Source organism: Simochromis diagramma, unplaced genomic scaffold, assembly GCF_900408965.1.
Source record: "Simochromis diagramma unplaced genomic scaffold, fSimDia1.1 OVJJ01000097.1, whole genome shotgun sequence".
In the NCBI taxonomy this organism is placed as follows: Eukaryota; Metazoa; Chordata; class Actinopteri; order Cichliformes; family Cichlidae; genus Simochromis; species Simochromis diagramma.
The window spans coordinates 1531867-1557181 of NW_024387319.1; the positions used below are offsets into that span (position 1 = coordinate 1531867).

Consider the following 25315-nt stretch of genomic DNA (forward strand, 5'->3'; position numbering starts at 1 on the left):
GTCTGCATAAAAGCAGTGTTGGAACACACTGTGGTACCATACCCCCATGAGCACCAGCTGAACAGTATTTTACTGCAGAAAGTAGTGTGTTGCAACAAAAACTCCAAGAACAGGGAATCAACAATGGAAGAGAGACAGACCAAGATAAGACTTCAATCCTTGAGCTAAGAGAAGTACTGCCTGGGCCATGAAGCACCGCCATCGTTCTCCTAGTTATTAATAATCTCTGGTTCTCTGTCACAGCATGTCTTTGTCATGTCTTTCTCAGTTCCTCACACCAACAGGTCTCTGCAGAAGGCTGCCCCTCTCTGAGCTTGGTTTGCTGGAGATTTCTTCTTGTTAAAAGGGAGTTTTTCCTTTCCACTGTCACCAATGCACTTGCTCATAGGGGTCATCCGGTGTAGGGTCTTTATCTCATAATATAAAACACCTTGAGGCAACTGTTGTTGTGATTTGGTGCTACATAAATAAAATCAGATTGAACGGAACTTCTTCATTCAGCTGAAAATCTTCTGTAAACAAAGTAAAATCAAACCCAACATTCAATCCACAACATGATTAAAAACATTCCTCTTCTCCCAAATCAAGAGCTGCACATTAACCACCACAATATATTTGTCTTATTATACTCTATGCTTTTAAATATTCTGCTCTCAGAGGAGGCGGGTGCATCTTTCACCCTCTCCTTATCTTCCCTGCTGCTGCTTCTATATCCTTGTCTGGTCTCGTCTGACTCTAACCCTGAGAGCCTCTCTTTCTTGCTCTTGTTCTCTAAAACCTAAAGAAGAAGAACTATGGATTTGATGAACTGGTCCCTTAATGCAATTGACAATGTATTCTCGATGAGAAGCCTGGGTTCGGGAGAGCCCGAGTGTCCTGGAGGGACGTTCCCTGCCGGATATATGATGGACGGTTGGCAAAAGTGGCACGTTGTGTGCCTAGCAGGACTGTCTATTGAGGACATTGAAGACATCTACCCATTCGGAACCATGATAACAGGGATCTTGCTGATTGGAGCTGGCTTGGCCCTGGTTTATCTGAAATGGAAGAAAGCGGTGACTGCTGTTCAAAACCCCACAAGGCTTGCCGCTTTGACCGGAAATGTGGGAAGAGCTGTGAGTGATCAGTCTGTTCTTACTGAACCCAAGATGGGAAAGAGCTTGGAGGAGCTGATGAATCTTAAACGGGAGATACACCTGAAGACCAGTGATGGACGCTAAGAACAACTGTAAAATTGATGCAGCCTGTTTGTTCTAAAACAACATATCCATCATTTGTCATGTGGCCACCCCACCACCCCCGACAGCACCAGCTGAATGCTTGAAGGCCGAGGCTGACAATGCTTGAAGGTTGACGCCAACGAGAACAACAACAATTCTCCCATGAGATACGATAACGGGAACGAACTGACTCTCCTGCCCGATCCCTCAAGGCCACCCGCGTAGGCTGGGGACTGTTGATCGTCACCTAACAGGCGAAAGGACACTTTCTCAGGCTGAACTCAAGACACACATCCCGACACGCTCGCACACATTTACAATGATACTGATAAGCCCTCACCATCACCCTCCCTTCCTCGAATCCAACACCACCTCCCATCAGATGTGGACAGCGGCTCATCAGGACGTGCGGTCGCAAGATTGCAGCATCCCAGATGCAGCTGTGTACATTGGCATACCCCCCATGCTGCTTGTGTTGTGTTTCATAGTGTTATGGTGTGATGATATCTGTGCTTTTAAGTGCTGGAGTTTCTGTCTTCTCCTCATGCTGAGTCCTTTTGGGGAAGTAGTGGCAGAAATTCTTTTTTTCTCCTGATCTGCCCTTCTGTGTTACACATTTCATTATTTTTGCTAGCCTGACCTGTCTCCCCAATATGAAGTTTGTGTATTGTATGAACGGTCGGCAAGGTTTGTCATCTCAGTTGCAGGAAACTGCAACCAACAAACAAAGGCATCCATTCATCAATTAACATTGTTTGCTTTCATCTCTGTTTCGTTAGATTTTGGTAACATCTTCCTGTTCATCACTTTACAGCAGCCACACTCACTACAATGAGACTTTGTAGGAGTTCAGTTCCTCTCATGTGCTCATCCACAGCAGCTGGACATTAAACTTTATTGTAATCCCACAAAGGAAAAATTCACTTGTTGCAGCGGCACAATGGAAAGGACGGAAAGAGGAACTTGAGATGTATGAGAAAACAATAAAACAAAATACATGAATGATATACATGATGATACATGAAAATGAATGAAGAAGAAAAATTAGCTGTGTTTATGCAGGTGTTCAGCCTCATTAACAGCTGCTTTCTAAACAGGAAGCAAGTTCATGTGAGCTTTGTTCTCACTCTGAGAGTACACAGATCTGCCAGTAGGGTGGTCTAAAAGATGTTTCTACACTGCACATGATTTAGAGATACATAAATATTTCTATCCGGAGTACAAACCACTTCATGTCAAATCTAACGTTGTTAAGTGACTTTTCCAACAGTCTGTTGATTTACTCCTGAGGCTGACCTTCTAACAGCACAGGCTTATTGTCTGAGAAAAGCTGCCGATGAGCCAAAGAAACCTTCAACTCTGAAAAGTCAGCAAAAAATAACAGAGAGAGAGAGAGAGAGCTGGCATCAAGGTTAGAGACACTATCTCACAGGAACAAAAGAGAGAGAACACCAGAGGGATTTGCTGCTTATCTCTTTAGAAAACGGGTCCAAGGCCACATGTTCACCTGGACAATAAAGTTTATAGTGACCCTGATACTGCAGCAGATCGCTCTGATTTCCTGTTATCACTTCAAATAGAAATGAGGCTGTAGAGGTTTGGTGCAGGCAGAAAAACAGCTGCAGGGACAATGAAAAGACTTTTCTGCTCCAACTTCTCCCAGCATGCTGAGCTAATGATTAGTTGGTGTTTTTCTCCAAACACTCTCTCACTCTTCTCTCAACGTGTTCACAATAAACTGTGAACAGACACCGAGGAGAGCAGCAGAAGACCTCATTCAGGAGCTAAACTCAACATGAACTGAACTCACAGTAAAGTTAGCTCGGTGCTTACCTTTAGATGAGCCCACAAACCGAGAGAAACTCCGCGATGAAGCTGCAACTCTTTCCAAACACAGGAAACAGATCAGGGAGCAGAGACCCACGTGGTTCACGCTGATCTCAGCTACGATCCAGGAGACAAGGGTGGGCAGATCGATGCAGATATCGATCAGGACGTTGGTAGTGGTTTATGATCGATGCTTTAGTTTGTTTCTCTCCTCTAAGTTCACTACTTTACTCCCGTTTCATGAAAAAGCAGCTCTCTCTGCTCGACTCCTCTCCCGTACACACACTTTGCTCCGCCCCCTTCTTCCTGATCTGCTTTGATTCGATGCTGTTTGGACACGTGACTCGAAAAAGAGGCCGAACCTATGTTTTTTTTTTTTTAAATGAACTTTATTTGTCAAAAACAATATAAACATATAAGGCACCATTATTTATCCATGCATCTAAATACACACGGTTGAGCATTACAACAAGAGAAAAAGAAACATAAAAAGAAAAGAAAGAAAAAGATGCAGAATGTGAGAACATAGACACAAACAGTGTGAACAGAAAGGGAAATCATGATCCACATCTCAGGTAGAGAGGAGGCCTCCTTTTAACATAAATAGAACTTATTGAATAGAAATATAAGTTTAGGGTTTTTCTCGTCATTTACGTGTTTCAGCGACTTACTCGAGAGTTTAAAATCATTCAGCCATCTGTTTACACATGGTTTAGCTTGAAATGTCTGCATTTGTGAATAAAACTTTCTCAGTAACAAGACAGTCCCAATCACCAAGTCTAAATTTGGGTTCTCAGCAACCATCCCAAATTTAACTACAGTCAAATGTGGTAACTGAATTCCCCTGGACTGTAGCCAGCTCCACATGTCAGTCCTGTTGCTGTTCCTCCATATGACATTAAAATGAAGATTATTTATAGACTCAATTAGTTTTGGAGAGGCTGATAGATTAGTCTGGACAGACTGTATATTTAAGTTAGCCAGATTCTCCCAAACAGTGTTTTGTCCCTCTGCAGCCACCTGTTAAAACTGACTTACACTTTTCTATATTAGGACAGATATCCTTATTTTCTTTTAATATCTTATTGCTGCAAACGACACTGCCCAGATATCGCAGCTCCTTTTTAATCTGTATATTGCTGATTGACTGCAGGGGGCACTCATGCAGAGCTAGTATCTCACATTTATTTATATTCAGCTGTAGGCCTGAAGCTTTGGAGAAGTGGTTGATCACCTGTAAGGCTGAAGGGAGCTGGTCCTCATTTCTCAAAAACATGGTGGTATCATCTGCCAGCTGACTGATTATGATCTGTTCACCCATCACAGTTAGTGTGACGGTTTTTAATCAGAATAGATAACAGCTCAGCAACCACGATAAACAGAAGTGGTGAGCTGCTGCATCCCTGCCTTATTCCTCTATGAACCTCAAATCTTGAGCAGGTGCCATGTTCTAGCAAAGCAGAGCATTGCTATCATTATATAACAAGTCTATAACACTGATAAAATCATCTCCACAGGACTGCAGGTTTCTACTGAGCCAAACGTGGTATAAAATCCAAAACTCTCTTGGATTATTTCGCTGTAGTCGAGGACGTCCAAAACCAGCCTAATATTATTATGAATGAGTCTTCCTTTCAAAACACCTGTTTCACTAACTATGTTTGAGATGCCTTTCTTCAGCCTCTCAGCTACAGCCCCTGACAGCATCTTATAATCACAGTTTAGAAGGTGATTAAATTATCTGAAATTACTTTGTCTAACTTGGCATCAGTTATTTCTTGTCTATAGCTTCTTTTGACGTGCTGAATAGAAAGGCTCTGAAGTCCTTCCAGAAGAACAGATAAAGGTTAGCAGTGACTCCATCTGTCCCTGGAGACGTGTTTGAGGCCATTTTAATGACCATTGAATCCCATTCCTCAATTTTGAATCAAACAAATCTAAAAAGTTTGTTAGTACACGTGTGAGATTATGAATCTTACTAAAGAAACCATCAGCATCTACTGCAGAATAATCTGAGGTGTCATGGTCCCGAGTCTGATGACTCAGTGTTTTTGTTTTGGTTAATATTACCTTGTGTTTTTGTTTAATCCTGGTTGTCTTGAGATTTTCTAGTTCTCAGGTGTTGGTTCCCGTTTTATTTTAACAGTCCTGTTCTGTGTTCCCTGTCTCGTCTGCCTAATTAGTTCCAGCTGCGTTTCCCTCCTCTCTCAATTCTCTTATTTCTTAGATGTGTATTTTAGTCCTCTGTGATCCCTTGCTTATTGTCGTGTCAGCAAAGTACTGTGTACTCAAAGTTTTGTGATTAACATGCTGTTGAAACTAAGATATTAAAAAAAAAAAAAACGATGGACTGTTCTGTTCAAGCATGAAGATTCCCTTTAAAGACATAAATCAACTGCAGGAGATCGTGGTTTTATTGAAGGCAACATGAGGATCTGTTCTGCAAAACAAATATGAAAACAAGCACAGTTTGTCGGACAAGATGGTACAGTAAAGCTTCAGAATCCACACCAAGCCTCGGTGGAGCAGGAAATGGATGATAAGCCCTCTCGGGAGCCCAAAATTGACGTGGACGTTAAAGAAACGTCAGCTTTGGTAAACTGGAGAGGCCTTGCAGTCCCACCAAAGAAGAGGAAATCATTCTTCTCCACTTGTCCTGAATGGTTCCACTCGGGCTGCGAAAATGAAAAAAGTAAAGCTAGGGCTGTTAAAAAATGGAAATAATCAACAGCCAGTCAAACTTGGCAAAGGACAATACTGTGTCATGAACATCAGTGTGTAACAGTCACAATGGTGTGGTGTCCCTTTAAGACACCCAAGTCGAGGGTTGATGGTGTCATCAGTTTGTGCCACTGCTCTCTCTCTCTGGGATTATGAGGACACGTACCTGCACGCTTGTGCTTAACGAGGGACGGATTTATGTTTTCTTCTCCAGACCTTTTTTTTTGTTTTGTTTGCAACGCTTGGGTTGTATGAATGCTGGGCGTTATGTTGTTGAGCCGCAGCCGTTCAGCCGGGCTTTTATATGGTTGTTGAAGAAGGCGTATTAAAGAACCACCGTGGATTACCGATACCAGCGTGGGTGTGTGTTCTTCTGACTAGCCTGCTAGGTGTTTTGCCGCCTCCTCTCAACCACGCAACACAACCCAACGTTACAAGTGCCTTTGATGCCTTCTGTCTCAGTATTTGCTGCGCTTTGTGTGACAGTCTCTCTGCTCAAAACACGTTGAATAGCTCAGAGGAGAATAAAGTATTCCAGCTTGTGAAATCCCTTGCTTCAAAGTGGAAAAGTTCAAGGGGGCCACTGTAATATACCTGCATTGTGGGAGCGCGGCGCCATTTTCGGGGTCTACAATCCAAACAAACTCACTGTTGGAACGGCAACGACGACAAGAAACATGCTTAAAAGCAGCTCAAAAGAAAACGGACGGTATAGAGACCGATTGCGTCCAGAGGCGAAGCAGCGGTATTTGAAAAAAAATAGAGTGCATCGCAAATCTGGACCCATATGAAATACGGCAGTGGAGTAAAGACCCAGACGACTTACCGCCACTGTCCTACCCCGATATCTTCACCTATCTTGTTTGTGGAGTAAGCGCTTACACTGCGAACCAGTTTCGTAATTACAAGTCACTGGAGGCGCATATCCAATTTACAAATGGCTGGGTGCAAGATTTGGCTATTTTCAAGCCGCCAAACTCTGAGTATGTCATCATTCATACCAAGGTAAGTCAGCTGGAGTGCATCGAGTGAAATAGCCATTTTCCACCCCCACCATAATTAATGTTATACATTTATCATTAAACTGCTAAAATATCGTTATCATATTATGTGCCCATAATTGTAAAGTAGATGCAAATTAACACATTGATAATCGGGCAAATTATTAACGCCAATTTGTGTCCTCCCTGTCTCCTCCTGCGAATCTTTACATAGCACATATGTCTGCAAAGTCACTCCATTCGATGTTTGATCGCAATTTCTATAACTTCCGAGACCACCAACGATAATATTATTCAGCTATAAAGTGTGATGTGAACATATTTAGAACTTACCGGAATGAAAATGTCTTGAGCACACCAGCTGATATCTGGAGACGTAACAGAACTTGATATCAGCTGGTCTCACGGCTGCTATCCAGGCTAGACGCCTTCGTTTGGTAATATCCGATACATGAGCTCCTTCATGTTGCTTCCAGGTTGGAAAAGCATAAAAAGACAATCCAAACTTATTCCCGTGCCGGTCGTAAGATCGAACATTGCAGCCGAGCACACAGCAAGTATGAACCATGGCTATGCTTTCGCTCCTTACTTAGACTATAACCATAGCATCTGAAAACACCAGCATATGTTCTCAAGCTGTGCTCTACACAAAGGAATGATGGCAAGAATTCACGAAAGAAAGTCCTTTTTTATTTTGTGAGTTAGATGATGGAAATAGCTGTTATTTTTCAGTTATTGTATTAAACTTAAGAGGCTCAGACAGTTCTATGCATTTATCTTTTCTAACAGGAAACATGCCTACATTGTTCTGATAGTTTGCATTTTGTTACCAGCAAATGAACATTTTTCTCCAACAGAAAGAATGCTTTATCTTAACTGCTATATTGTTTTACTTTTACTTTGTGAATCATGAAAAATTATTAAAATTATTAATAATTTTAAAATGATAGCGGCACAAAGGAAAAATGTTTGCAGCACAAATGTATGACATTAATTTTGTTTGGCTCGTGTAATGTGGAGTGGCTTGTTGACCTTTTGATCTTTACCTTTTCATTAATATCTTTAAAACAGAAGCAGCACAAATGAAAGTTTTTGCAGCACAAACGTTTGACGCCACTTTTGTTGGATTTGAAGAAGGTGGACATGCAGCTAAACAAGTCACTCCTGGACTGATTGGAGAGAGGACCAGAGAAAACTACAGAGTCCAACATGGCTTTCCCCCCCCGACATGTTGTCATATCATTTTTGATTGGTCAAAAAACAACGATAGTATTCTGGGAAAAACATTGCTGATAATTTTTTTATAACTCTGGTTTTTCTTGGCCTATCAACACAATTTAAAAACTGATTTATGGTTTGAAGTCGACACAACACTTTTAGCACAAAAATGGGGGAATCAGGGTTATCTTGGGTTGATACATCATCTTGTTGCTATGTCATCTTAAATTGGTCATGTGATTGGTTTACCATGACTACTTCATTCTGCCTGAGCCAATCAGCTGCACTTGTGCGATTGTTTCGCTCCTCCCAACTCCCAGAAAGCTAAAGACAGTTTCAAGCGTCAGCGTGTTGAAAAAACGTAAAGCGTCAGCACCACATTGTAGTCTTAATAACTGTAACACCATTGTAACGATAGAAATAGTACTTAGATTACAAGTTACTGAAAAAGTACCGGGGTTAGTATCACAATGTATTGATATTTTCTTACATCCCTAGTTATGAGGAATGTATCTGTAACTTGTTAAATCTGTGCCTTGAAGAATTAAGACGTTCCTGAAAATGGCAATTTTATTTATATCACACATTTCATTACATGTAAACTAAATATTCTTAACACAGAAGCTAAAGACATAAAAACCTGTTAAGGTTTACAATACTTTGAAATCAGCAAACAGCACTAAACTAAACCTAACAACACCACCAATGAATAAAAAGGTCTGGAGTCTGTTTTTAATGTATACAAAGATGTAACAGATGTCAAGTCAGCAGGTGACAGGACCACAGTAACAGAAAGCATCTTTGGACTGCAATTAAAATAGAGGCCCAAAAACTGACCCATTCTACTTTTAAATACTCAAGGAACAACAAGTAGGCCTGCAGTGTGAGAGCGAAGTGCTCTAATAGGGTGATATGGTACTACAAGGTCATTAAGATAAGATGGGGCCTGATTATTTAAGACCTTGTATGTGAGGAGCAGGATTTTGAATTCAATTCTGGATTTAACAGGAAGCCAAAACAGGAGAAATCTGCTCTCTTTCTAGTCCCTGTCAGGACTCTTGCTGCAGCATTTTGGATTAGCTGAAGGCTTTTCAGGGAGTTTTTCGTTTTCAAGCTGAGTCCTGGGGTGACTTCTTAAGTAATGGTTAAACTACTGTCAGCTTGAATGTCTGTGATACATAGACAATTAATAGATAAGTCAGACATTTCTTTAATTATACTACTACCATACTATAACTACAACTAAATAGCACTGTTTCCAAGTGGAGGAAAGATTTTAATGTAATAAGGATATTTTTAAGCATTACAATTCAAATAAACATTAAAGAAAACAAGAAAATTGAGAGAAACCTGATGTATAACAGATGAGGGATTCCAGCAGAAATTACAGCAGCTTTCACATCAAACTTCTCAAATGCAACAGAACTGTCTGTCTCTTCAGATTCATTATGATCCAATGATAAGAATGATTTCAGCCATTGTCATGATCACGCTGATGTTTGCACAGAGCAGATAATGAAGTGAATGTTTTTGCACATTGGTAACAGTGAAACTGTTTATTTGCAGCGTGGGCTCGTTTGTGTTTGGAGTATGAACTGAGATTCCTGAAGCTCTTGTCACACTGGTCACAGATGAAGTTCCCTTCAATGTGTGTAAGTTCATGTTTGTTACGACTCCATGACAGTGAGAAGCTTTTGTCACAGTGTCTGCACTTGTATGGTTTCTCTCCTGTGTGGACTCGTTTATGCTCTTTAAGCTCACCTGCAGTGGTGAAGGATGACCCACACTGGTCACACACATGCTTTTTAACCCCACTGTGGATGACTTCATGTTTTTTTAATGCAGTTGCTGTGGTGAAGACACTCCCACATTCTTTGCAGTAGTTCAGTTTCTCTCCAGTGTGTATACGTTGATGTAATTTTAGGCTCTGTTGCCAACTGAAAGTTTTTCCACAAAGGTCACATCGAAAGTCTTTCCCACCACCACAGTGACGACAGGGTTGAGAACTGGATCCATCTGTGTCGCTCTGCTTCTAAACAAAGACACAAAGACAGAGTAAGTCAGGGAATTCTTTCAACATTTTTATTCTTTTATCCTGACCTGAAATAAAGAGCATCTCTGCCAACGTTTAATTACTATTTAATGTTTACATTGTAACATACAGATTACTGGGATATAATAAGGCTTCCTTTTTTCTTCTGAAAAACGTTACCAACGATCCACTTAAAGTATCCGATATATTTTAATGTACAATAGCTACATGTGGTGCATGAAATTTCACACTTTTTAATTCATGTCATTCCATGTCAAATGCAGATGAATGTATTTGATGAAGAGGAACAGCAACAAGCACCGGCACTCTGGCTGCAAGCACACTCTCACCATAAGTTGAGGACATAAATAAAATTAGACTATTAAAAATCAGTAATTTTTAGGCAGTCAGGTGGACGCACTGATTGGTTTTAGTTAGATGAACCTCCTGTTGTTCAGTTAGTGAATGCAAGTAAAATGGACTGGTTTTTATATAGCACCTTGAGTGCTCAGGTAGAGTAGAAAAGTGCTTCATACAGCATGTCTTATTCACACATTCACACTCATCAATACAAACACTTTTTCTAAGCTAAAGTGCTTTCTGGGGTGGCTGTAGTTCAGGAGGTAGACCATAACACTAGAATAATATTGTTTAACACTACAGTAACGCTAATGGTATTGTACTACAAAAAAACAAAACAAAACAAAACAATCTGTTACTGAGCTAACACTAATGTTAACACTGTAGTTGCTCAGTTAGTCAATGCAAGATGACACAGTTAGAGATGGGCATTTAATTTTAAACTAAATTGCAGTTTCAGCCTTATATTACACTGAAAATAAATTGAGATAAAAACAAATTTTTGTTTTTATTTTCAATGAAAAACAATGATGTTGTCTAATGTTTCATAATCATTGTGCTGTTCTCATTCTTCCTTAAAAACTCAAACTCACTTGCTGTTCAGAGGTTTCAATAGAAACCTGTGGCAGGATCATTAACGGTTTCAGCTGCAGTATTTGCAGAGGCAGAAGTTTACAAGAAGGATGCTTCAGCCAAAAACATCCAGTGAAGTTTCGGGTTTATTTCTACCATATAACCCTGTGTTCCCTACCCAGACTGCCCAGCAAATAAGAGTCTATTATAAAATTATACTGACCATCATGCTGGGTAAAACTAGCAAACAATTTCATAAGTAAGAATAAGTTCAGATGTGATTGTTTTGAAAGCCCCACTTGCCAGGTCTCCTGTGGAAGCATGTATATAAAATTATAAGATAAGAAATACATACCTCGCAGTAACTGCACTTGTAGATTTTCTTTCTAGTGTGCATTTGTTGGTGGATGCCCAGGCAATATGGAGATTTAAAAGCCTTGTCACACAGGTCACATTTATACGGTCTCTCCTCAGTGTGGGTAAGCATATGTTTTTGTAATTGGCTGTACTTAACAAACGGTTTGCCGCACTGATCACAGCAGTACACATCCTGTCCAGTGTGAATGCGCTGGTGTTTATTTCGACTATCTATCAGGCTGAACATTTTTCCACAAAAGTCACAGCTGTATGGCTTATTTCCAGAATGGGTAACTTGGTGCACCCGTAAGTTGCTGTTGCAAGTAAAAGATTTCCCACACTGTTCACAGCTGTATGCTTTAATTCCACTGTGGATAAGCTTATGCTTTTCCAAGCCATCTTTCCGGGTAAAACTCTTCCCACATTGATCACAGCTGTATGGTTTAACTCCACTGTGAATGAGCTTATGCTTTTCCAAGACTTCTCTCCGGGTAAAACTATTCCCACATTGATCACAAGTAAATGGTTTAAGTCCAGTGTGAATGAGTTGGTGTGTTTTTAAGTGACCAGACTCAGTAAATGATTTCCCACACTGAGCACAGGTATATGGTCTAACTCCACTGTGGATGCGCTTATGCTTTTCTAAGTCAGATTTCCGGAGAAAACTCTTTTCACATTCATCACAGCTGAATGGTTTAACTCCACTGTGGATGCGCTTATGCTTTCCTAAGCCATCTTTCCCAGTAAAATTTTTCCCGCATTGATCACAATTGAATGGTTTTAATCCACTGTGAATATGTTTGTGTATTTTTAAGTTTCCAGACTGAGTAAAACTTTTTCCACACACATCACAACTGAATGGTCTCTCTCCAGTGTGAATTAGTTGGTGTTTTTTTAAGTGACTAGACTCAGTAAATGATTTCCCACACTCATCACAGCTGTATTTTCTCTCTCTCTTTCTTCTGTGAGATTTGTTGGCCACCTGAGAGCGCTGACGTTTAGCTCCATGTTGGTCCTGCAGTGACAGAGATACAAACAGAGGCAGTGAGTGAAATGCAGTCGAGGAACAAACTAAATCTTCAAACTTCATCCATTAATTCTAGTTTTAAACCTAGCTGGAGTGTCACAAAATGCCTTATTTATCTGACTTCCACCTACTGGTCGAACTAAGCAGGTCAAAGGGATAGAAAAAAAATTACTCTGGGTCTGTGGGCGGATTGCCCCTCTTGGGTGATTGTACCTGGACCCGGGGGTATAGAGTATGTTTGGGGAGTGCGAGTGTGTGTACAGTGTTCATTTCTATTTGTCTTCAGTATTTGTATATGTATATATGTATGTATGAGGGTGGGAATGCTTGTGAGTGAGTGAGTCCTTTATTTGTCACATGCAAAGTTTGGATCCCACTGACATCACATGGGAAGAGAGATCGGAGACAGGTAGGCCTCTGTCAGTGCGCCCCAGGGCAGCTGTGGCTACAATGTAGCTTGCCATTGCCAGTGTGTGAATGTGTGTGTGAATGGATGAATGACTGAATGTAGTGTGAAGTGCTTTGGGGTCCTTAGGGACTGAGTAAAGCGCTATACAAATGCAGGCCATTTACCATTTACCATTTTACCATTTACAGGTAGTAATTGGAAAAACAATGAAGTGTACAATACAATGGGCAAGTGGAGGAGAGAGAAAAAGGAAGACCTCTATTCATACTGGGCTCCTTGTGGGAGGTCAGTGTGAGGACAGAACCCCCTCCCCCCCCAAAAAAAACCAAAAAAACAAAACCAACTCCTCAGCACAGACATCTCCACATCACAACACCATGAATGCACATGACAAGCAACGGGGGTGAGAGATGATTCCAGGATAGGGGGGCGTGGGATGGGGACTTAAGAGTCTGTTACGGAATAAATATATATTCTTAGTGGTCAAAGGAGCTTGCGAAGAAAAGCGTCTGGACTTCTTTAAGTTACTTGAAGACGTTTCACCTCTCATCCGAGAAGCTTCTTCACTTCTAAGGTCAAATGGTGGAGAGTCCCAGATTTAAACCCAGTGGGAGTTTTCCCCCCACAGAGGGACAAAAGGACCCCCTGATGATCCTCTAATCGCCTGAGCCAAGGTGTGAAACTGGGTGTGGGTCCCAATCAGCCAGAGTTTCAGGGTGGGTTCATTGTGAAACCTGGCCCCACCTTATCATGTGATTTCCTGAGGTCAGGTGGCCCAGGATGTGAGTGGGCGTTAAGGCGTCTGGGAAGGAACTCAAAACTGGATTATAGATGGCAGAGAGTTGGTGTCGTAAACCACCGCCTCTGTTCAAAGATGGTCGCTCACAGTGGACATAGATGGCTTCTTTCACTCCTCTTTCAAACCATCTGTCCTCTCTGTCCAAAATGTGAACATTGGCATCCTCGAAAGAGTGACCTTTATCCTTAAGATGCAGATGGACATGCTGAGTCTTGTCCTGTGGAGGTGGCTCTTCTGTGTTGTGCCATGTGCTTGTGAAGTGGCTGTTTGGTCTCTCCGATGTAGAGGTCTGGGCATTCCTCGCTGCACTGTACAGCATACACCACATTGTTAAGTCTGTGTTTTGGCGTTTTGTCTTTCGGGTGAACCAGTTTGTGTCTGAGCGTGTTGCTGGGTCTGAAATGCACCGGGATGTCATGCTTGGAGAAATGACATCCCGGTGCATCAGGGGGTCCTTTTGTCCCTCTGTGGGGGGACACTCACACTAGGCTTATATCTGGGACTCTCCACCGTTTGACCTTAGAACTGAAGAAGCTTCTCGGATGAGAGGTGAAACGTCTTCAAGCAACTTAAAGAAGTCCAGACGCTTTTCTTTGCAAGCTCCTTAGACTACGATGACCTGGATGACTGAGAACCTTCACAGACATAGGCAGGGAAGTGTTTTCCTTTTCTGTCTCTTTCAGAGGAGGGAGCGGATACCAGACAAGGACGAGGAGATACGAGGATGCTTCACAACAGACACCAAGACTGCCACGTCCGTGCGGGAGGAAGATAGCTGCTATATTCCATGCTTTTGTCTCACTATATAATACTGTACAGACCGCTTGGGGGTCATCCTTTTTGTGAAACATGCTGCTGGTTCACATAGAGGTCCACAGCGCTGTGTAAATTTGTAATTTCAACTGCCAAAAGCAAAGTAAATCATTTTTTAAAAGACAGACCTTTCTCCTGAGATTTCTTCCAAAAATTCTGAACACAACAGCACTCAGGTATGAACTGGCTCACTCCTGGTGGCTGCTTAGCGGGACCTGGTTCCCCTGGCTCGGTCGGGCCCCTTGGTCGGGTGGGCGGCCCCTCGGACCTCTGGGCCCAGGGCTCTGGTGCAGCTGGTTGCTTGCGGAGCCTGTGGGCACGTCACTGCAGCACACTGTAGCTTTTGCACTGTGGCAGCTGGGTGAGCCCCTGTCTGGGGCTCTTCACTAGGAGGGTGGCACGGCTGCCCATCCCGAGGTCCTCCTTGGGCTCTCACGCTCTGAGGGGGCCTCTAGATGTCTGGGTCCTGGAACTCTTCCATGCCTGCTTCATGTCCTGGGGGGCAGGGCTATGGCTCCCCACAGCCACTATCAGATAGTTACATGGAGAAATCTTTTGAATATAAACACAGGTGTCCATACCTGTGTGCACACGGGTGCAGACACGGGTGCAGACACGGGTGCAGACACGGGTGCAGACACGGGTGCTCACAGACACAAACTATATCTTCCTTGTCTACTGCCTAAAAGCGCACCGTATGCTTTCGGTCTTGCGTGCTGCACAATAACATTCAATATTTAGTATTTACTGTTATAGCTATCTAGGCTATTGCTGTGGTCTCCCTACTGTGTTGTTCTCTTTTTGCTTGTTTTCTTCTCATCTTTTTCCAGCATGATCTGGCAGATTTTTGATGTCTTTCCTCACTGTCCCTCTTCCCTGTTTTTCTTTCCCTTGCCTTTTCTTGAACTTCCCTTGTCTACGTCTTTCCCTTTCCTATCCCCCAGTCATGTCTGTTCTGTTTGGAATAACTTAACAGTAAATAAATAAATAAATAAATAAATAAATAATAACAATGATAAAGATCAATCAAGTGGACCAGTACGGCAAAGCCATAAACCTGTTGGACATTTTTCTTGGTCTTCAGATAATAATTCTGATTGCTACAGTGGTCTAAGAATCAGAATCTGAATAATTCTCGGATGAGAGGTGAAACATCTTCAAGCAACTTAAAGAAGTCCAAATGCTTTTCTTTTCCAAGCTCCTTAGACTACGATGACCTAGATGACTGAGAACCTTCACAGACACATTTCTACAGTGCCAAACAGGCAAAAATAAATCAATAAACTTTTTTTTTAGATAGCTTGTAAAGGATCACGTCCATGACAACTAACCAACAGTGTTTGTTCTTGGGTTAAAAGGACATGGAACAATGTATCTATATTAGAGGCATGTAGATTAGCTTGGTAAAACACTGATAATACTATGAAAACAGAAAATGAAATAATAAAATGAAATTATTCAAAATGGTTTTGCTAAGCAAAAAGTGGGGAAACAATAAGCACAACACAAGAACAGTCAATAGACCAGACTTAGCTGGAAGAGCAGGCTTGGCAATATCAACCATGGATCTCTGAACAAGCATGGCTTGGAAAGTAACTCATGCAAATTCACTGACATAACTCTAAATATTTTACATGCTCTAAGTAGCCACCCTTTGCTTTGCTGCAAACCTTCGGCCTTCTCTCAACGAGCATCATGATGTAGTCGCCTGAAATGGTTTTCTCTTCACAGGTGTGCCTGTCAGGCTGTATTTTCAGAATTTCTTGCCTTCTTAATGGAAATGGGACCATCAGTTGTGTGCAGCAGTCAGGTTGGTGCACAGACAACTGTCAGAATTCATATTAGAACCAATCAGCTAAGTAAAGAGAAACAACAGTCCATCATATTTTAAGAAATGAAGCTCAGTCAGTTCGGATAATTGCTAAAACTTTAAATGTGTCCCCAAGTGCAGCCACAAAACCTATAAAGCGCTACAATGAAACTGGCTCACATGAGGACGCCCCAGGAAAGAAAGACCAAGAGTCCCTCTACTGCTGAGGATACATTCATCCGAATCACCAGACTCAGAAATCATTAGTTAGCAGCAGCTCAGATTAGAGCTCCAGTAGCAGACACATCTCTACATCAACTGTTCAGAGGAGACTGTGGGAATCAGGCCTTTATGGTCAAACAGCTGCTGAGAAACCACGACTGAGGAAAAGTCGCGGTTCGCATCACCTCTCAGTAAGACCATGTGATAAGCCCAGGATGGAGAAAATAAAGCTGCTTGTGAGGGAGGAGTTTCCCTGGCTCAGATGCAGGGGAGGGGTGACACAGTAAGCTCGGGGGCGCGCCAGGTGAGGCCACAGGTGGTGGCGATTGGACTAACACCAGTCTCTCCTGTTAATAGTGAAGCAGCAGACCAGTGGAGAGGTGTGTGCCGAGACCAGCTCTGAACAGAGACTGTGTAACTGTCCATGTGAAAGTTGGCAATAAAGCCTGACTTGTGAGCACAAACATTGTGTGTGGTGTGTCCACCTTAGACTTCTGTTAATTGGCTCTTTTTTGCGTCTCACCCATAAACTCTCTCTTTCACGTGATTCTTGCGTAGGTGGTTGAAGAGTTTTGCCGTGTTTGAGTCTGTGGTGGGGACCGGTTTGCGGCATAATTTGCATAGTACAGTTTTCTGGTTTCTGTCACACTTTTCAGAATCAAATCATGTCCGTGCTACAGAGGGAGCCCCTCATTTAGGAATAAAGTGCTCGACAAGGTGTTGAAGAGAAAACAAAAACACTGCCATAAACAGTGTATTTTGGGAAACAACGAAGCAAATGATAGTGTATAATATGAAATGATAGATGTTTTTATATCGTTCATCTAATATGCATTTCATCATGTTGCACAGCCATAGATGTAACTGAGATATTTTTCTCACCTCCTGTGTTGAAGTCATGGTTTCCTCTGTAGTGGCTGAGCTGAGTCCAAATGGCTGAAACTGTTCCTCTGCTGCTCCACCAGACTCTTCTCCTCCTGTTACTCAGCTGGGACACAAAAGTATAGATATGTATTTTATCCCTGACAAGAAGAAGCAGAGCAAATAAACATTACTACACTCAGTGACAACAATACCTATGAAGCTTCAAGGTGAAACCCCAGAAGCAGCTACAAAAAGAAAGTCATCAGCTGCCTACAAGAACTTGAAAAAAGCCACTGAGCTCCCTGCATACCACCACCTTTACCCGGTGGATGCTGCACCCTGTATATATGGACTTCCATAGACACACAAAGAAGGAGTCCCACTCAGACTCATTGGTAGCAGCACAAACTCACATATTTTAAATACAACGAGGGTTTCTACAGACACAAACATGGATGTGCTGTGAGCTCCCCAGTGTGTCCCATTGTAGCCAAACTTTACATGGAGGAAGTGGAAAGAAAGGCTCTTGGCTCTTTAACAGGGACAGCACCGAGCCACATGATAGAGTGAAACAGGGTCTCACAATGGTTTCACTCAGGACCTGCTGACACACACATTTTTCCACACATTGGCTCTTGTGATAAGATCAATGGTCAACAGTGGGTTGACGACCCTTTCAGTTGACGACCCCCACAAGGGTTTAAATGCCTGGGACTCTCCACCATTTGATTTTAGAACTGAAAAAGCCACTTTTGGATGAGAGGTGAAACGTTTAAGAAAGCTTACAGACGTCCAGTCACTTTCTTTCTAAGATCTTGGACTCAGAACAAAAGCTGTCCAGCTTTGTGTGTCTGTCAAAATGCTTTTTACAAATCCTGCTGGAATCAGTGTTGTTACAGCTGCAGTCAAAGCAAGATGGAAACAATGAAGAAGGAAAGTTCAAATCTACTCAGACTAAATGTCTTCAGTCAGTGTGTCAGCCTCCAGTTAACAGTGGTGAGAAACTGCACTACTGAACCTCCACTGACTGAGTAACTGCAGTTTGGTGCTTCATCAGAACTTCATGGCAGGAAGTGTTTCAGAGTGGGGACAGAGACAGTTGCAAAGTTCAGCTTTAGTGAGGCTAAACTCCAAAACCTGTTTTCAGCTAATGACTCTGCTTCTGTCTGGAAAACAATCAGACGGTGAACCAACCACAAACCTAAAGACCCCACTGCACCAACCATTCACAGCTGAACAGCTCCTGCTGCGGATTCTACCAACAATGACCTGTTACTCCCCCACCCAAGACTTTCCACAGCTTAGCACCCCACCCCCGTCATTATAAAACATGGGCCTGGACCTGATCACCACATGACAGTTTCTCCACCCTCCATGGGTCCTCTCTCCATACATGAGAGATTTAAATAGATTCTTCAAGAAACAGAACCCTCACAAAGCCATGTGTTGTTTTCAAAGTGCTACATAAATAAATCATGGTTTGGTAAAACAGCCGGACCAGACTCAGAGTCTCCATCATAAACCACAAGTAGAAAAACTTCTGTCTTCTGTACACAAAACTAAATAAAGCCCAACATTCAATCCACAACACGATAAAAACATTCTTCTTCTCCCAAATCACCAAGAGCTGCACATTAACCACCACAATATATTTTTATTCTCTGTGCTTTCAAATATGAACACTGTTTACTTTCATCTGTTTCATTAGTTTTTGTTAACATCTTCCTGTGCATCACTTTACAGCAGCCACACTCGTTGAAATGAGACTTTGTAGGAGTTCACTTCCTCTCATGTGTTCATCCGCAGCAGCTGGACAATAAAGTTATAGTGACCCTGATACTGCAGCAGATCGCTCTGACTTCCTGTTATCACTTCAAATAGAAATGAGGCTGTAGAGGTTTGGTGTAGGGCTGGGTATCGTCACTGATTTCTAGAATCGATTCGATCCACGATTTGATTAAATTCGATTCGATTTGAATCTGGGAAATTTTGACAGTCAGAAATATTATAATTCAGATCAGTACATTTACATATTTTTGTATCTATAAAAAGGAAGCTGACACACGCAAGACTTTATCAAAGGTGTGAGCATCACAGCAGAGGCCTTTGTGTCAAAGTAGCTGAAGATAAAACACAGAAAAACATGAAGGTTTTCCTGTTCTGGGAGTTTATAAAAATATTCTGCAGTACGTCAAAAACGAAAGAAAACCTTTAATGAACATATGAACGTCACCTCTGACGTTACAGCGGTTTTATTAGAGACACGGCGTTTTGCATTTTGCATAATTTTAAAAAGTTTAAATTTGTTCAGTATTGAACGGCATGAATTAGGTTTTCTTTTCAGAAGTATGTAAACGGAAAAAAAACAGCGGCCGACAGGCTGCAAATAACGGTAGACTTGTGCGTAACAAGCAAGCAAATAATGCAGGAGAGAGAGAGAGAGAGAGAGCTGTGCATGCAGTGTGACTTTATCCTGGTGGAAGCAAAACAGTAAAAGTCAGAGTGAATTCATGACGATGTTTATGTGAAGCGTAGTTTGGATCTTCCTTTGCTGCTGGTTCAGTCAGTTTTATTTTTGTTGTTTGGTGAGAGATCAAACTAACAGCTTTAGAATCGGCGCAAAAAGAGCGTGAACACAAAGCGCGGACCCGCCGACAGATCAGAATCAGCGCCGACCGTGTCCGTGCCGTCAGGTGAGAAAGGCGACGTCACACTGATCCTGATCCTGATCCGCGGGTCCGCCCTTTGTGTTTACGTCTTTGTGCAGAATCCGTGTTCCTGCTCTCATTTATTTATTTATTTATCATTTATTGTTTTAGCTGTTTGGTGGTTATTGAAATTTTGTGATCTTTCACCAGAGATTCTGGCATTTCGGGCAAAATAAATTTATATTAAAAACATAGATTCAGGATTTTAATGAATCGATTTCACGTTATCCAAGCCAGAATAAATTTTAATCGATAAATCGAGTATAAAAACCCACCCCTAGTTTGGTGCAGGCAGAAAAACAGCTGCAGGGACAATGAAAAGACTTTTCTGCTCCAACTTCTCCCAGCATGCTGAGCTAATGGTTAGTTGGTGTTTTTCTCCAAACACTCTCTCACTCTTCTCTCAACGTGTTCACAATAAACTGTGAACAGACACCGAGGAGAGCAGCAGAAGACCTCATTCAGGAGCTAAACTCAACATGAACTGAACTCACAGTAAAGTTAGCTCGGTGCTTACCTTTAGATGAGCCCACAAACCGAGAGAAACTCCGCGATGAAGCTGCAACTCTTTCCAAACACAGGAAACAGATCAGGGAGCAGAGACCCACGTGGTTCACGCTGATCTCAGCTACGATCCAGGAGACAAGGGTGGGCAGATCGATGCAGATATCGATCAGGACGTTGGTAGTGGTTTATGATCGATACTTTAGTTTGTTTCTCTCCTCTAAGTTCACTACTTTTCTCCCGTTTCACGTAAAAACACCTCTCTCTGCTCGGCTCCTCTCCTGCACACACGCACACTCTTTGCTGCTCTGCTGTGATTCGTTACTGTGATCACGTGACTGACAGACAGCGAGAAAGAGAAGCGTCATATGAAGATCTCGAAAAGTTGATTCTGTTCATCTGGACGTAGCGTTTTTAGTTGATTGATCAACTCTCTGTGAATGGTACTCATGGCCATTGATCATTGGGCTTTGATCAGTGGTTGTTGATCAATGGTCATGAGAATTTGCATAATCATGATTAAGGAACTGACCTCCCAGCCCATTGTTCCTTCAGTGGGCTGGTTTCAGTCATTATGCAAATGTACTGTTTACTGGGGAAACCTGCAGTCAGCTGAGACTGAAGAAGTCACCTGGATGATGATGAAACGTTTCTCCCACTGAAAACACTACGTCCAGATGAACAGAATCAACTTTTGGAGATTATTATTAGTTAATTATTATTATTAGTTAATTATTAATAGTGCCGTCAGCATTAACACATTAACTTTAAGTGCATTTAAAACACGGCGGGGCATGGTGCTTCCTGCCAGAGAGCAGCAGGTCCCCCTCCCGAGAACCCTCAATGTCTACATGCATTTAAAATTGATAGGCAGGCACCGGCACCAGAGGTGAGGCTGAATACACAGAAGGGACATAGGGGGATGCCTCCCCAGCACCCTGGTGACACACCTGCACCCCAAGGCCCTGCATGTGTGGGTGGGTGTGGTGGAGCGGGAAGAGGGAGGCAGTTGGGGATTCAATTCCAATTTTGACCTCCAAGCATTGAAGGCCAAAGCTCGGCAGCTACAGCGTAGATACAAGAAATCTGGTTTAACTGTTGATGCAGAAATCTACAAATACCATGTACTTCAGTATAAAGACTCCATCAACAAGGCCAAACAAAGTTTCTACTCAGGTATTATCAGTTCTTATGAGGGTAACGCAAGGATGTTGTTTTCAGTTCTCAACAAACAAATTCAACCCCCCAACGCTTCACTTCTGAAACCTGTAGCTCCTTGATGCTGTTCTGGACTACAAAAATCAATAACATCCACCAGCAACCCAGTTCAAATGTTGTGTCTACCCCCTCTCCAGAACCTTTTCTCTATTTTGAGCTGTTTTCCACTTTTCATATCCCTGATTTATCTGATATTTCTGAGTTTATATGTAGATCAAAGCCTGCCACGTGTCATCTTGACCCTGTGCCCACAGTGCTTGTGAAATCCTGCCTCTCTTCCTTACTCCCACTCATCTCTGCTATCGTCCACTCTTCACTCACCACCGGTATCTTTCCCTCCGTATTCAAGATTGCTTCAGTCACTTCTATACTGACAAAACCTTCTTTAGATCCTAACAACTTTAACAACCTCTGTCCGATTTCTAATCCACCCTTCATCTCTAAAATACTTCATTCACACCTGGTTAACAATAACATCTACAAGAGATTTCAATCTGGTTTTCGTTCATGTCACAGCACAGAAACTGCTTTACTTAGAGTCACTAATGATCTTCTAATCAGAGCTGACTCTGGTCTTCTCACCGTTCTCGTCCTTTTGGATCTGAGCTCAGCCTTCGACACCATCTCTCACTCTGTCCTTCTAAGCAGACTCTCTCCTGGCTGTGGCTCAGGTGTTAGAGCAGCTCAGCTACTGATTGGAAGGTTGGTGGTTTGATCCTAGGCTTCTCCAGTCTGCATGCCAAATATCCTTGGGCAAGATACTAACCCCAACTTGATCGGAGTGTGAGTGTTTATTCGTTTGCACTTGAGTTTAGAAGTGCTTGAATGAATGGGTGAATGAGGCATGTTGTATACAGTGCTTTGAGTACTCCGGGAGAGTAGCAAAGCGCTATATGAGAATCGGTCCATTTACCTTTTCTGCCCGCTCACGTTGATCTTCTTCTACTATCCAGCTTTGTGTGCCTTCCTTCCGCCTCAGCACCATGGGAAGCAGAGCTTTTAGCTGCTCTGCTCCCAGGCTGTGGAGCTCTCTACCCCCAGATATAAGAAACATTGGTTCTCTCCCCCAGTTTCAATCTCAACTCAAAACCCATCTGTTCAAATCTGCATATTCATTGTGAACCCACTGTTTGTTCATTTTATTTGTGCTTTTGTTTTATTGTTCTTCATTGTGTCTAGAGCAGAGCGATATGACCAATAATATTCATCAAGATATACATTTGAAAATTTGCGATAACGATATAACTGACGATATAATTGACACTAGACAAAATACTTTACAACTCCACAACTTTATTAGTGCAAAAAAATAAATAAAACCCATCAATGTATTTTCACTTAACAAGCAGCTGTTTTTTATGTGCATTAAAGTTATATAAAAATGTAACAGCGCAAATTCCTCGCTGACAGTTTAACCAAAAGGCATTTCCAGTGGAAACTGGCCGACATATCCTCAGCATAACCATGTATAATATCCACACAACTTAAAACGAGGTCATACACACACAATACGGTAACATTATGTTGAAGCACAGTACGTATCATTCCGCGAGGCTCCGCCTACAATAGCCGTAACGCTCCCACAATCCATCAAGCGGTGCGGCTTCGTAGCTCAGCAAAGTCGTACTGAAACATGTGACAGATTTTCGAGCGCCGTGCACATAAAATCGTTTCGAGGTCAGTAAACAACCAGAGTTCATACATAAGGCTCACGGGATTATAAGGGGCTCTGTCGACTTTCAGAAAAATCAAAGGATTGATTTTAAGTGTGCCGTATTTTCCAAACAACACGGTAATAACGACGGCCCGCTAGCATGCTCTACCAAAAGTAGTGCTTTGTTGTGTATCTGACGGACAAAAGCTAAACCAGTTCCACACCAGTGAAGCTGCAGCATTTTTACAAACCAGTTCTGATTCATCCGTTTCATTCAACAATCCACTTTCGCCCTCCTCATTCTGCGTCGCCGCCATGTGCGTATGTAAACAAAGGCGATGCGCATGCGCGTTTTACTCATATTCTATCGCCATATTTGATTTTCTTATCGTTGCCCAACATTACACCGGTATTACCGTGAACGGTATGATATGGCCCAGCCCTAGTTGTGTCATTGCTCTATTATGTGTTTTATCCTATTGTACAGTATCCTTGGGTGTCTTGAAAAGCACTTTATAAATAAAATATATTATCATTGTTACTATTATTATTATTATATAGCGCCAAGACGATTCCTCACCCCTGCTGCACGCAGCCACAAGGAAAACACCAACCAAGAGCCACCAGAGCCCCTAACCAGGTCATGACCACAACCCCCAGGTTAAGCTTCAGGGAAAACGTCCCTAGGGACTCTCCAGACCCCCTAAGCCCATCCCTACCCCCATATCAACCACAGTAGCGAAGGCGGGACCTCGGGACGGGACGACCCTCCACCGCCACTAGGTGATGGATGGAAGTAACCCAGAGGGATTGATCTAAAGTGGTGGCAGAGGCTGTATCAAGACTAATGTGATCAATTAGATGGTTTCTGTATTGGTTAGACTTAAGATTATTTATATTTTTCCAGTTCATGAGGACTGTTTTCTTGGCTATGCCTAGGGCAGTAAAAACTGTTGTATTTTAGAAAGTGTTCTGTATATTTTAGACAATAATTTGGGGGTTTTAAGAGTAAGAAATTGTACCACACTGCTTGAGTCCGTTATTACACTCTTAAATCCTACTGCTTATTCGTGCGTCTTTCAGGATCTTACAAAGCTTCAAACGACGTGTCGACATTATCGTGACTAATCGAGGCAGCCCTAGATAGTTCAGATGTAAACCATGCATTATCTCAACCTTTACTTCCTTTATACGTTCATGAAGGGATACAACAAAATAAAGAAGAATTCATCAACATCTAATGGAAAAGTGAATACATGCACAGTATAGCAGGTTCTCTCTCAGTGCAGCCAGCTGGATGAGATTTACTGATCAAACCACGAGAGAGAGATTCAACATTCAGGCAAAACGATCTTTAAGAAATGAAAGAAAAATACAAACTGTAGGAACTACTTGTCAGTGTGGTCGCATTCATCAGCAAGCAACAGACACGTTCAGGTTCAGTTGAGTTTACTTGTACCTGTAGGTACGTAAGCAGCTCATCCATCCTAAAATGAAAGCCCTTCAAATCAACACAGACAACAGAAACAGAATGAAACACAGCGAAGGGAAAAAAGAAGAAAATGTGGATAAAGGGCCATATGTTGTTTTCTTTCTCTTAATAGATGAAAGCATTCTGTTTGAAAAGTCTGTTTAATGATCTGAAGCAAGTTAAGTTAACATAAAATCAGGAAGGGGGAAAATACTTTTCTAAAGTATTTCTAAATTTAACATCCAGGATTATTCACTGCAGGTCCAGAAATCAGAGCTACCTCATCAGATCCAAGTGTGACATCAGCTGCACTCTTTACAGGAGACTCCAGCTGAACTCTGTGGAGCCTGATCTCAAGGTTTTTAAGTCTGACCCTGAAACCAGGAGAGGATCTTTCTGTCTCTGCAGATTCATTGTGATCCAGTGATTTCAGTCCTGCATGATCACGCTGATGTTTGCGCAGAGCAGATAATGAAGTGAATGTTTTGGCACATTGGTAACAGTGAA

The 25315-nt window shown here is 42.1% G+C and overlaps 1 protein-coding gene across 10 annotated transcripts in view; it reads right to left on the reverse strand.

Moving 5' to 3' along the window:
• Positions 1 to 25315, reverse strand: part of LOC120717260 (zinc finger protein OZF-like) — a 50422-nt gene that overhangs the window by 19285 nt on the left and 5822 nt on the right. For 2 of the 10 annotated variants that reach the window (XM_040005183.1, XM_040005180.1), the window contains exons 1-2: positions 20479 to 20501; positions 17272 to 17377 (exon numbers count right to left, since the gene is read on the reverse strand). The exons of 2 other annotated variants lie outside the window; for them this stretch is intronic. In XM_040005183.1, coding sequence (XP_039861117.1) covers positions 17272 to 17289 — 18 coding nt within the window. In that variant the 5' untranslated portion in view covers positions 17290 to 17377; positions 20479 to 20501. Of the gene's footprint in view, positions 1 to 3053; positions 3106 to 3551; positions 5723 to 8998; positions 10020 to 11307; positions 12325 to 17271; positions 17378 to 20478; positions 20502 to 25315 lie in introns of those variants that run through there. 6 more of the 10 variants (XM_040005178.1, XM_040005176.1, XM_040005179.1 and 3 more) reach the window with 6 other exon arrangements.